At 45.0% G+C, this 13,685-nt stretch overlaps 1 protein-coding gene across 1 annotated transcript in view; it reads left to right on the plus strand.

The window, feature by feature from the left end:
- TMC2 (transmembrane channel like 2) overlaps positions 1-13,685 on the plus strand; it is a 35,473-nt gene that overhangs the window by 13,780 nt on the left and 8,008 nt on the right. Inside the window, exons 10-17 of the mRNA XM_040593464.1 lie at positions 905-1,052; positions 1,497-1,685; positions 3,203-3,382; positions 4,206-4,358; positions 5,719-5,847; positions 8,858-8,925; positions 9,816-10,055; positions 11,812-11,937. Coding sequence (XP_040449398.1) covers positions 905-1,052; positions 1,497-1,685; positions 3,203-3,382; positions 4,206-4,358; positions 5,719-5,847; positions 8,858-8,925; positions 9,816-10,055; positions 11,812-11,937 — 1,233 coding nt within the window. The remainder of the gene's footprint in view (positions 1-904; positions 1,053-1,496; positions 1,686-3,202; positions 3,383-4,205; positions 4,359-5,718; positions 5,848-8,857; positions 8,926-9,815; positions 10,056-11,811; positions 11,938-13,685) is intronic.

Genomic DNA, 13,685 nt, shown 5'->3' on the forward strand with positions numbered 1-13,685 from the left:
GGGCACCGAGGATGCAGCAGAGGCACTTCTTGCTGCTGAGACAGTCTCTGCAAAGTCAAAAATAAAAGAAAAATAAAACCACCTGTCTCTGCCTGGAGGGCATACCATGCAAAGGTTCTCCTTCCTTTACAAGAAAGGATAAGCCCATGGATTTGTATCACTGCTGAAACAGGCCCTATTGGTGTGCAGCAGAAAGAGCCTTTTGAGCCTTTGGCTGGGGTGGGATATGGGGATTTGCTGTATATTTGCCATGAAATTGCAGCATCTGTTGTCTTGCTTTCCTTGAGGGACTGGTACTAGGTACTCTAGTGGGAGTTACAGAAGGATTTCAGGGATCAAATAGTAGAGAGGCAACAGCAGAAGCCATATCTGCTCCCATGCTGATTAACAAGAATAATCCTCTTTCTCTCCCTGCATGACTTGCTGCAAGCTCTTTGGCTCCAGCATTGTGCATCTACCAAAGTCTCACTAAAACTTTGTGTTGCAGCAGGTGTATTGGACAGCACCAGTGGTTTCTGAATAAATTTAACCAACTAAAGGTAGCCATAACCATATACTGTAGCCTAGGATACAGAAGTACTGTAAATAGACTTTCTTCATGGATTGGCTGGTGGAACCAATCCTTAACCTCTTTAATCACATATGCTAGGTTTTTTCTACATTACGGTTTTTAATACAAGACCTGTATATCCCTGAAGACCCATTTAACAGTTCAGTTCTCCTTAAACGTGAAGCCCAATGGCACGTGTTAGACAGTTACACCCAAACCCTAAGAACGGTCACCCCGCTCCTTCCTTACCTGCCAGCAATCCCAAGCCACTGGTGCTGCTTTGCAAAGCTGGAGGAAACGTGGTGGCTCAGTGAAACACTGTCTGACCCTGTCACCGCACACATCCTTACGCAGGATGGCACGCAACGCCAATGAAAGTACAGCAGATGGGGACGATGAGAACTTCATTTTCAGCTGGAAGATGTTCACCAGCTGGGACTACCTCATAGGCAACCCAGAGACAGCGGACAACAAGTTTGCATCCATCACCACCAGCTTCAAGGTAACCCTAACAGGCATGTCTCTCTCTGCTTCTGGGGATGCTCCCAGGGCCTGCCATGGCAGAGGTTTAAGGGGAAACCTGGGTACCTGTACAGCATCTCTCCATACAAACAGGGCATGGCACTGATCCATGGCAGCTCCAGCTCCCATGCCCTGGGTCATCCTAACCTCCTTTTAGGATTTGAAAAACGTTTGTTTCATTTCAGAGTGTGATTCCCCACCACATTCCCTGGGGACGTGGCAAGCTGTTTGCCACTTGATGTCTTTCAGTCAAACTGGGATGCCTGTATGAAGCTTAGTTTGAACTTAACACAAATTACCGAGCTCAATATAGCCAGAACAGCATGGGATTGCATTTCATAGGATGGAAAACCATCAGATGTTGCCTTAGGCTCCATGCTGTGAGATACTCACTCCAGTTCTGGGAGCACCCCTGTTTTTTCAGGAGTCTATCGTGGATGAGCAAGAAAGCAACAAGGATGAGAACATCCACCTGAGGAGGTTCCTGCGGGTTTTGGCCAACGTCCTCATCATATGTTGCTTGTGTGGGAGCGGCTACCTCATTTATTTCGTGGTGAAACGCTCCCAGACGTTTTCCAAAATGCAAAATGTTGGGTGGTATGAAAGAAATGAGGTAAGGGAACTTTGCTTCCAATTTTCTGCTGTGATAATTTGCTTTGGAGATCAGCTAATTGTTGCCACAGCTTGAGTACAGCACCCAAGGCAGCAGGATCCCCTACCAGAGCCCAGAAGTCCCCCTTAAGTACCTTTGTACTTGTTTTAGCTGGGAAGCACATTGGTCTTATTGAGAGCTTTCAGGGCAAATTAACCGTTCCTGCAGAAGGGGGAAAATAGTCTTATAATAAATCACCATATAAGTCAATGGGTCTTCAGCACTTACAACACTGACCATTTTCTAAAGAATCTACCTCGAGTAGCATATTAACACTTACAAGCTCTGTTGTGTGAGGACGCTCTCTGGGTGTTAGAAATGTCCGTGAACAGACATAACGCTAAACTCAGAATTTTATCTTCTATCTTGAGTTAGGGGAAAAAGACTTTAGAATCCACAGGAAAATTTCAGTTGTCAAAATTTTTCTGTGTCTGATTTTGGAATGAGAAGTTCAAATCTTGAAAGATCTTCACCAAAAAAAAAAAAAAAAAAAAAAAAATTGTTGCAACCTGTGGAAAGGTTTAATTATAATGTATAATACATTATCATTTATTTATGTATCAAAGCCAAATTAAATTCAAAACCATGCATTTTCATAATTCCCTCAGAAAACATTAGCAAGATGGCACTGTCTCACAATCCTTTGATTTATTTCAGTGAACTTTTCCCAAAGAAAAAAAATCCTATTTACAAAAAAAAGTTTAATGTCTGAGACTTCTCTGGTGGTATCTTGAGATCTGAATATACACAGTTCTGGGTACCGTTTCCTCTCCTGGAAAGAAAAGCACACCAAAAAGAGACCTGTGAGTCAGACCCTGCCAGCAGCTGTACAGACACAGCTCCCTTCAGGCCAACAGGCACTGCAGAGCTGTAAAAAGCCGTAGAGCCTGCAAGTCACGCCTGAGCAAACACTGACTTGCCAACAACCTCATTGACCACAGTACAACTTAGCATCTCGCACCATCGAGAGGAACAAAAATGTTACTAAGACTTATTTTCTTGAGCTGCAAAACTAAGTCGTTGATGTACTTCCATTCAAATCCTTCACTGCCTATTGCAAAAGCAAAGGTGCTGAACGTGGAAAATAAACATTAGCATCGACTAATTATCTTTATGCGCACAAGCTTCCGAAACTAAAATAAGAACCTCAGAGCTGATGTAAGCAGTGTTAGGAGGGTCTTGAAGAACCTAAATATTCATGAGTCTGTACTGACAGGGAACAAATTCTTCAGAGCTCATCCCTTTGAGATAACAGCAAAAGTGCTCCTGCAAGAGCAAGCTGTGCAGCCCGGCCCTGAAGTCTGATGCGGTGCTGCCTGCACACTAAGCAAAACCAGAAGCTGAGCTCGCTTTGGCTCCCTCCCCTTTATAAATGCTTCAGAAATCTCCAACCAGTTGCTGGCAGCCCCTGCTCTGCTCAAAGTAAGATAGTGGCTGTTGTTACTGTTAGCAGTAATCTCGTTTTCCTTACGTGGCAGGTTGAAATTGTGATGTCCTTGCTGGGGATGTTTTGCCCTCCGTTGTTCGAAACCATTGCTGCACTAGAAAACTACCATCCCCGCATTGGGCTGAAATGGCAGCTGGGGCGGATCTTCGCGCTCTTCCTTGGGAACCTCTATACATTTTTGTTGGCCTTGATGGATGACGTCAAGGAAAAAGTAAGAGCTGAGCCCAAAAGCCCCATTTACTAGCATTTTGCAGAGCCAAGGGTGAGCACAGCCTGTCCCCACAGCCAGAAGGGACAATGACCCCCTTTGCAGCAGGCGCTCCCCCGTCCCCAGTCCTCTAGAGCATCAGCTGCAGTGCCCCTGGGAGACTCACTGACCAGAGGGGTTTTCAAGGAGTGTCCGGCTTCTCTTTACAGTCCTGAAAAAAGAGTGGTTATTGTCTCCTATAATCATGGCACATTAGGGTAATTCGATTTTTTTCTCCATCTGACACCATTTTCAATTTCTATTAACACAGCCCTCGAGGATATAGTTTATAATCCTCTTCTCCTGCCCTCCCCTCTTTAACATTATCCTGGTAGCGTGTTGCAGGCAGATAACTGCAGGAAAGGATAAATGTCTAACTGATCCTCAGAAAAAATGACTCCGTTTTAAGCTGAGGAGAATTGGAAGAATTGGGGTGGCTTGCTCTGCCCTGAAAAATTACGAAGTGAGGAAGGAGGAGCGGGTGGAGGCTCCCTCTGCACACAGCAGTCTTGGAGGATCTCAGGCTGCTCCACGTGCAGGGAGCCGGCTGCTAGCTCCCCAAAACACATAGTGCCCCTATCTGCTTTTGGTCTGGAAGGGTTGCTGCTCTCCTGCTCCTGGCGAAATGGAAGGAGCTTCTGTGCTGTTGCCAGCAGATGTTTATATGATGGGTGGCAACTGGTAGGGAAGAGAGGGGAATCCACCACCTTGGGTTTCTCCAAACACGTCCTCTGAAAACCCTGTTTCCTGATGTTTTCAGCTGGGGGTGTGGGTCTCTTTGTTTCAGCTGGCTGAAGAGGATGTGGTGAGGAACATCACGCACTGGACGCTGCTTGGCCACCACAACTCGTCCATGGGGAACGGCAGCACTGCCGCCCCACCTCTCCTTGATCCCGCAGATGTGCCCAGGGGACCCTGCTGGGAGACAACCGTTGGCATCGTAAGGAACTCATTATGTAGTCAATCTCTCAGCTGGTTTGGGGTGGGTGTTTCTGTTGATGTTTTTAGCATTTCCAGGATTAATTTTTTTCCTCACAAGTGACATCTCCTTTCCCAACTCTCACATAGCAGCACCAAGGCAGTGTAAGTTTTTGAGCACAGTTCTCAAGCCATGGTGGTGAGAACTCCAGCTGGAAATGCCCAGGGCATGCACAGCTCCGTGCCACTTGCCATGAAGAGCACAAAGGGCCAGGCAGGCTGCAGCCATGCCTGCATCGTGGTTTCGTTCAGATCACAGTTGTACCTTTGAAGCAAACCTGTCTTCTCCACTTATTGCTGCACTTCAGCTTGCATTGCAGAGCAGCTTTGGAGCATGAGAAAAACCCAGACAGAGAACATACTTCAAGGGAACTCCTGACACATCCCAACCTCTAAAGTATCATGAGGCCAGGGGACCAAGAGCAAAATTAGGCAAAGATAACCCCTCTGAAATGCATGCAGGGTGACCTTCAAGTCCTCAGAGTTTCACCTCACAAATCCACCCTGCAACCTTCACATTGCACCAAGAAGTTCTGCATCCAGATTATGCACAACTTAAAAAGTAAAAGCAATTATTTATTGGCTGATATAAATAGCCAGGTTTTACCACACTACGAGGCTATGCATCGCTGTGTACACCCAATGGGTCTTCACTAGACAAGTAGTCTTCTGCCAAGTGGGGAAAGACCAGCCACCATCGCTCCTTGGAAGGGGTTGATCCTCAGTGCAGCTGAGCTGTCATCCTCCAGATCCTTGGGTTTTCCCCTCAGACTTCTAAACATTTTCTTGTGGCTTTTCTTTTGAACCCTTAGGGCACCAGCTATCTCTGTCCTACAAATCTCACTGCTGCTTGCCATTTTACCCTTCTTGTCTTACACATCTGCCCTCTCTACACTTCCTCACAGCTCTGGTTTAAAACTGAGCAATTTCCTCAGAAGTCCAGGTGAAGTTTACGTAACTGAGCCCTATAGCAGGCCTATGCACAGTCAAAATAACCCTCGGTGTACATGTTTCACAACCAGCACTATGGCAGCATTGACATTCTGCTCCTGTTTTATGTGCTGCCACAATGTACAGTGCAGTCAATAACACTAGCAGCAGCTATCAAGGCTAATGGCTGCAACAGAGCTCGTGGCTCCCAAGCACAGAGTAAGGCTTAGGCACCGCCGAACGTTTGAAAACAGGCAGGGAGTTTGGTCATGGCATGCTTTTCTGAAGTAGATTACTGTCATATGAAGACGAATGGCTTTACAAAAAATACAGTCCTGAATGCTCTAATGAAATTGTAGGAGCTAATTTTTTTTCCTTGTTTTAAATTGCAGGAGTTCGTAAGGCTTACTGTGTCTGATATCCTGGTGACCTACATAACCATCCTGGTGGGCGATTTCATTCGAGCTTGCTTCGTCAGATTTGTGAATTACTGTTGGTGCTGGGACCTAGAGGCTGGATTTGTAAGTCAGCGTCTTATAGCTGAGCAGATAGAAGTAATTTATGGCCATTTGGTCAATGTTATAAATTGGTTTTGAATGCTTCCAGTGGTCCTCCAATCTTATCTAATTATTTAATTGGTGTAGGTAGTCTCTGCATCACTTCTCTGGATCAATCTGTTCCATCTCAGAACGAAACCCACAAAAAAAGTAGTTCTCTCTCCCACCTTAGGATTTTAAAATATGAAGTTGAGTTAAAAAAATTAATCTGATGTTCATCCAGTTGTTATAACCCCAAAACTTTGGGCCGCTCTGTACCTCTTCTCAAAGCCCCAGACCTTCCTGTTCCTTGCCCACTGCACAGGCAGCAGCCTGTGTTACTCGCAGCACTGTCCTCTGATCGATGCTAGAAGCTGGTGTTACTCCTGCTGCAGTGGAGCAAGGAGCAGTTCCTTCCCCTCTCGTGTACGCCTAACACAGAACAGCGCCGGGCTCTCTGCTGTTCATTAAGGCTATATTACCAAAACAGCCAGTACTGGAGCTGCACGAATCCAGAAGAAAATAATGAAAAAAGTCTATTGTTCCATGTAAGGAGTGACAAAAACAGGTGGATTCAGACAGAGCCATATGGAAATATCTTGCAAGATTACAATCAATAGCAGTGCACGAGCTGCCTAGCTGTCATACTGGGGTTTCCAGGAGCGGTCTGGAGAAGAGCAAAGAGGAAGCTTTGCAGGTATCTATAGGGGCCTGGCCAAGCACAGGGAGTTGGAGCACAACAGGCATTTTGCTGCTTGTGGAACTCTCTATTTCTTCTGGGGGAGGCAAAGGATGTTTCCCAGTGTGGCTGAGGGATTTCGGAGCTCAGAGGACCCACCTGGCAGCCAAGCGGCGTGAATTTGCTCCCATTGCATGTGCTCACAATCATGGTCTTGTTGAAGCTTCTGGTTTCCTTCTCCTGGCCATGTCCTCCTCTCACTTTGTTAGTCATCTTTGATTTATTTATTTTTTTAAGATGCTTTCCTCAAATCAACCTTTAGAAATATCATATGGGGTTTTCTTCATTCTTAATATCTCCATTGTACAAATAACTGGAAGACTCTTCTGTCCTGCAGACACTCCTCAGTGTATTAAAAAAAAAAAAAAAAAAACAACAAACCAAAACCAAAAAAAAACGACTCAACAAAAAACCCCAAAATATTTCCTGTACATCCATCCAGCCATCCTCCACCTCTCAGTGACATTCTTAAAAAGCCGCTTTAGGGCTTATTCTGCACTTCTCTCTCTCCTTTTCCCTGGCATATGCCATCAGCCCAGGCAGGCTGTGAGGCAATTTTGCACTGAGAAACAAACCCCATTCAGCATCTGTCAAGGGATGACCAGACTAACATGCTCCAGCCGGTCGGCCTTTGCTAACAGTCCAACCCAGGGAGCTCAGAGGGAGCAAAGCGAGGCACTTATTTATTAGGGCTAAGTAGTAGTGTTGATTTGCAGCCCATAATATGGGCAGCACTAGAAGATTGGCACTCTGTGATCTGGCAGAGGCAAAACTCTCCATTCATGCCAAGTGACTCCCATGGTACACACAGAAAGAAGCAGCACCATGGGCTTCCCTCCTCTTTTTCTCCTACATCTTTGGGAGACTTCTGTATTATTCCTGGTGCTATGTGTATTGCTCCACTGGTGCTCAAGTAGGGTTTGGGGTTTTTTCCCCCTGGCCCAGGAATGGAAAATAAGTGAAATATGGTTTGATAATGGCCATCTAACCCAGCCTAGCCACAGGCACCAGCACAATTGTGCATGTGTTTTTCTAATGTACATAGTGAATAAGTCTCTTGTTTAATCCAGCATTCTCACACAGAAGTACTCAAGGCAGAGGATAGCAAATTGAGAGTTGTTTTTATTTTCATGGGGAAAAGAAGCCAATGTTAACCCCTTGTTAAAGGTTTGAAGTAGGAATGGACCGGAATCAAAAGAACAAAGAAAACAATACTTGCACTCATCCCTTCCCAAAACTGTGAGCAGCCAGCTAAGCAAGACTGACTGAGGTCCTTTTGAGTTTTCATCATGAAAGACAAACATCTTAAACCTCAACTTTATGAGCTGATGACAGTATTAAGTACACACAAATTGTGCGGAAACCAGACATACTGCACAGGACATTTCAATCATTCAAGATCATCACCCATCATTTCTTAGAACCACGTTTTCTGCATTGCAGTAAAAAAAAATAAATTTCAGAACATGTAGAAGAAAAAATTTACACACAGTTTAATCTGCCAAACGTCACCTGAGTTTTGTGTCCACAAAAGCAGATATACGTAGAAGAAACAGTAGCTTCATCATAGGCAAATCTGACAGAATAGTAATTTATAAAACAGCAAATACTGTCAATAGATTAGACCAGCCTGTTCTGGATTTACCACCATTAGCACCTACACCAGAGAGGTTGCTCCACATAAAGCAGTATTTTCACTACTGGCTAGCACTGAGCCAAATGCCATGAGATACCTACGAGGCCATACATCCCGTCATATTTCTCTCCCTTTGCCCTCTGTTTCCATTCTTCAGCAGCCTGCTGCTGCAAGACCTGGGGACACCTGACATACACCTGACATAGCATTCACTCTCCAGCTCATTATTATCACTGTTTAAAAATTTAATATTTCACCAGGCTGTAACTGTAAGTCCACAGCCAGATACACCAGCTGGAGTGTAAAATCTAGTCCCGTGCCACAGCTCCTTTGCTCACAGCTGGCTTTATATTAGCAGGGAGAGATAAACACAGAGCAACTCTAAGCACCTCCATATATCTTTCCAATTTTCAGCAAGCCAAGAGAGAAGCAGCAGTCCAAAGCACAGTAGCTCCGATTTTGCATTCACCACACTGCTGCTGGTCATTCAAGCAGTATGCATGCAGCGGGAGCCCTCCCAGGAACCCCTTCCCACCAGCTGTAAATAAGTATCCCTACACCCAGCAGCAAACTGCAGGTACCTCTAGCAACAACACACTCTCCTTTCTTTCCCCATGCAGCCATCCTATGCAGAGTTTGACATTAGCGGCAATGTTTTGGGTTTGGTCTTCAACCAGGGAATGATTTGGTAAGATATTTCCTTTTTTCTTTGTTTGCTTTTTGCATTATTTAGAAAACATGCCAGTGGAGTTAGAAAGCTTCCAAGCCAGCTAGAATAACCTTTGGATTTTGGTTTCTCATTGTTTGGCTTTCTGTGCTTGACTGTAAAAGTGGAAATGTAGAAGTGCCAGCTTACTTGTCCAAGAGGAGTAGCAGTGGCATGACTGAAACAGGAACCAGTCGTGTAAACCCTGCAGCACCCTCACTTCTATAAGGTTATTTTTTTTCCAGTGATAAAAATGTATTAAAATGATCCATGTACTGGGGAAAAAAATCAGAAAGGGTTCTGGGGGCACCACGAGCTTACACATCAATGCAAGGGTGGGCACGAAGCCAGCTAGAGGCAGCTGGGCAGGAGAGACACCTCCCAAAACCACCCCAAGGGAGGGCGAACAGGAGCTGCTCTGCCCTGCTGTGCAGCACCAGGGACAATGGGCAACAGCACAAAGCACCCTCACCTCCTCTGGGAGCAAGGCTTCTCTTGCCGTGGTTTGAAAAATTCTGCCTGTGCCCATACTACTACTCCACAGATTTAAGGGGATCTCTCCCTGCTGGTTACATTCACCTGAAATTTTCCAAGCTATCTCCAAGCAATTATTGTAACAAACTGAAAATCTTTCTTTGCAACCGCTGAGGGGCCTGAGACCTCACTGGTCCTCAGCACATGGTTATTGTGCCTTAACACGGATGCAGGCAGCTTCTCCTCTGGGAGCACGTGGGCAGCACAAGCCAGCCCACTAAGACTTCATTTGAGAGCAAACTTGACACCACGTGAACGCTTGTTTTCCTTGTTCTGAAAATAAAAAAAACTTCCAGCCTGTCAAAAAATAGCACCTGTCCTTCTCTTTTCCTTTTCAGGATGGGATCCTTCTACGCACCAGGGCTCGTGGGTATAAACGTTCTGCGCTTATTAACCTCCATGTATTTTCAGTGCTGGGCTGTAATGAGTAGCAATGTCCCTCATGAGCGCGTCTTCAAAGCATCCAAATCTAATAATTTTTACATGGGACTTTTGCTGTTGATCCTGTTCCTCAGCCTCCTGCCTGTGGCTTACACCATCATGTCCCTGCCGCCCTCCTTTGACTGCGGACCATTCAGGTACTAGCAAAACACTGAAAAGGCCATTTTTCTGCTCTGGTACAGGAGATTATTTTCATGAAGTTAGGAGGCCTGGACTCCAGCAGAGATGGTGAAATGCTTTCATTGCCAGTCTGGTTAAATCCTCAGCAATGTGAGGCAATGGGCCATGCCCGGCTGTGGGGTGCAGCCAGCTGGGAGCACTGAACCTGCTCTGAGCTCCTGCTTACTGTTCCCCCCGGGCTCTCACTGCTTTGCGTCCTCTGGTACATGATACCTGGTGTCTCCCCAACACACACCAATGAAAGCACCAGAGGACAGCAGGGGTGGGACAGCAGAGTGCAGCCCACAGTAGGAAAAGCAACAGGAGCACCCCTAAGGCTCTCTGGAACATTGCAGGAGCAAAACGGGTCCAAAGGCTCCTTCTAAGACCTTCCACAGAGCCAAGAACTTCCACAGCATAAGATGTATGTTATGTGTTGAATTTTTTTGGAAAATAGCAGGAAATTGATAGGTCTGAGCCTGAAGAGCTGCAACTTTCTTTTTTTTTAAAAAAGCCATTTTTGTTTTTTAATTAGGACAGAATCAGCCTTGCATAGAGTATTCACTGGACTGGATTAACATGCTAATAAAGTCTAATTTGATTGAATAACGCCATTTCCTGGGCCTGCTGAGTCTGACTCAGCAAGAAGCCAGCTTGGAACAGATTGTTCCTGTAGATGTGCTGTTTTAGGTTATCCTAATGGAGAACAACAACAGAAAGCTAAAAGACTCAGGGGAGAAGACGAGAGATCAACATTGCCTCAGTTCTGTAACAAGGACAGGTGTCAACGAGCGATGTCAGAACATCTGACAAGAGACTTGTTGCGTGCATGCTGTCATTTGGAGATGACTAATCCGCAATGTGAAAGAGCTATTTCAATTCCCAATCAACCCTTCAAAAGCCACTCAGCCTGGTTCAAACCCTTGGCACACCTCTCAGCTCGACTGAAAGATCAGCTCTCCTGAGCTTACAGCAGTTGGTGAAGTTGGGGTACCGTTTAGCCAAGTTTGATTTTTTTGACTCTCATCATCAGGACAGAGTCCAACACCTTCCTAAATAGAATCCTGCAAGATCTCTAGAGGCAGCAAGCCTAAATACGAAGAATAGCTTTGTAGGGTTGGATTCCCCAACCCAGAGATGTTGGGGAGAGAAGATCAATGATGTAATCCAGCCTTTTACAGATCTGTTCTCCTTTCATACTGAACACTCTCATCTGCTTTATCAATTCGGTTTGAAATTACTCTTTCACTGACTTTCCTATTAAGCAATAATCACAGCTTGCTATTTTTGTCATTACTTAGCAGCTCTTCAAGTTGGCTCATTATTTCAGAAAGCTGGAATTTGCATATGGAAAGTCATCACTACCATGAAAAGGCCATATTTAACAAGATAATAATCAGAAATATATGGTTACTGCAATCTGTAGGCTTTTATATATTTCAAAGGGGTAAATAGTCAGAACTCATAAAAAGCCACATGTCGAAATAAATGTATTAATTCCAGAAGCAAGCTGGCCTAGCAAAGATTGTTCTTATAATCAGTGGGGGATGGGGGGGAATGGATGGGCCAACAGATAATTTAAAATGAAGGCATTTTAAAATCCTTGGTGGCCAACAGTAAGCTGGTGCTTACTGAAAGGAGGAGGAAACATGCGACTTAACATCCTTAAATTAGGAGCCACTTTGTCCCTGCAGGAAACATCTACACCCCTTAACTGGCTGTTTGTCTTTCCAGTGGAAAGAAAAGGATGTATGAAGTCATTCAAGAGACCATCGAGCTCGATTTCCCACTCTTTGTTGCCAAGATCTTCAGCTATGTGGCAAATCCAGGACTGATCATACCTGCAATTCTGCTCATGGTGTAAGTTTTCCTTGCAATATTACATGCCCAGCTGGGGGGAGGAGGTTGGAAAAAAAATATGCTGGGATGCTATTGAGGTCTAAATACAGCTTCTGCTGAGATAACAGCCCAGATTAGGGCAGACACGTGGTCCCTACCCCCCTCACCTTCACCCAACCAATTTCCCAAAATTTAATTACCTGACCCAATTAGACACAACTTTGTAGACGAAACACATTGCTGACAGAGGCCTCATGGATATCAAAGCTGTCATAGCTTCCATACAAAAAAATTTCAGTAGCCAGCAGGATATGAATGGACAGTGTCAGCTTAGTGTCTTTTGGAGAAGCAATTTCTGTCACAGCTGGTGGTATTTACAGCACTGCCAAGCCAGTGCATTCAAAAATTACACATTCCAAAAATATGAAGAGGTGTGGTTTTTGTTTGGATTATTGGGGGTTTGGGAGTTGTATTTTTTTTCTTTTTCCAAATAATACATCTGGAAATTTTTTCATTGCTGCCTGATCATTTCAGCTTTTAATCCACACTTAAATCCCTAACACCTTCAGCAGCACCAAGACCAGGGCAGTTCTCTTTTTTCTTTTTTTAAAAAAAAATTTTGGCATTGTTCTCGAGGTTTCTGTAGCTATCGAAATGAGTGGGAGAGCTGTGGCCTAATTTTGTGGGCAGTTCTGAACACTCCAGACTAAACAGCAGGAGACAGGGAGAGGGTTAGGGGGTGTATTACATATATTTGCCTGCTCTGATTCTTCCTTGGGCATCTCCACACACTGGAGATGGGCCTCTGGGCTGATCCAGTACAGCCACTCTCGCACACTGTGATCCTTCATTCTGAATAGGTTACACTAAAGATAATGCCATTAAATTAAATAAAATACAAGCGCCCATGTTACAAAAGTTTCTTATAAAAATAGCATGAGAAAAATCCCAATTAAACTGAAAATGACCGGTCATCCCTCTACCTGTCTCGAACTACTTACCCATTTTAACCTACAGAGGATCACTAACTCATGCAGAGTGACCCTAACTTGAAGAATCAAATCAGATACACGCAGGAGACAAGTCTCATGCTACATTCATAGCATGACCAAGCATATTATTGAGTTATTAGCTCTATTCCTGCAGGCTTGGCACTAGCACTAGCAGATGCTACCGCAAACACGAGATGAAGACTGCAGAACTAATACATTCCAAATGGATGACCTTTACAAAAGGGCTGCAGGTCAGGTTTCTGAGGCTTTGATGCAACCCTCCCCCCCGCCCCCCCCCCGCAAAAAAAAAAAAAAAAAAAAAAAAAAAAAAGTGGTGGGAGAGCAGTAGACCTTTGAAAATAATGTTTTGTTCAGTGACAATGTCCTTCCCTTTCCTCCACTGACAGCCAGGACAGGGAACAGCACAAACCCAGTTTATCTGCTGAAGAGACACCTCTTATCACCCCTTCCCAGTCTGAGCTATTCCCACACCACAGCCTTCCCATCAGTCCATCTCTCCTTGAAACACCATTTGGTCTCTGCCCCGATGCCCTCTGCAAACTGAGAGATACCCTCTGTCCACATCACCTAAAATATCCTCATTTCCCACCCAGATACACCACCTGTGAGGCCTTTGGGTATACTAGATACTTGTGATTTCCAGTCATTCAGCTCCCGAGAAAGTCACAGACCTTAAAAAGTGGCTGCTCCCACAGTGCCTGGACAAGTCAGACCTACAGCGCCTTGGCCAGTAGCTCTCACATACCCCACGAGCAT

Source organism: Falco naumanni, chromosome 4 (genome assembly GCF_017639655.2).
Source record: "Falco naumanni isolate bFalNau1 chromosome 4, bFalNau1.pat, whole genome shotgun sequence".
In the NCBI taxonomy this organism is placed as follows: domain Eukaryota; kingdom Metazoa; phylum Chordata; class Aves; order Falconiformes; family Falconidae; genus Falco; species Falco naumanni.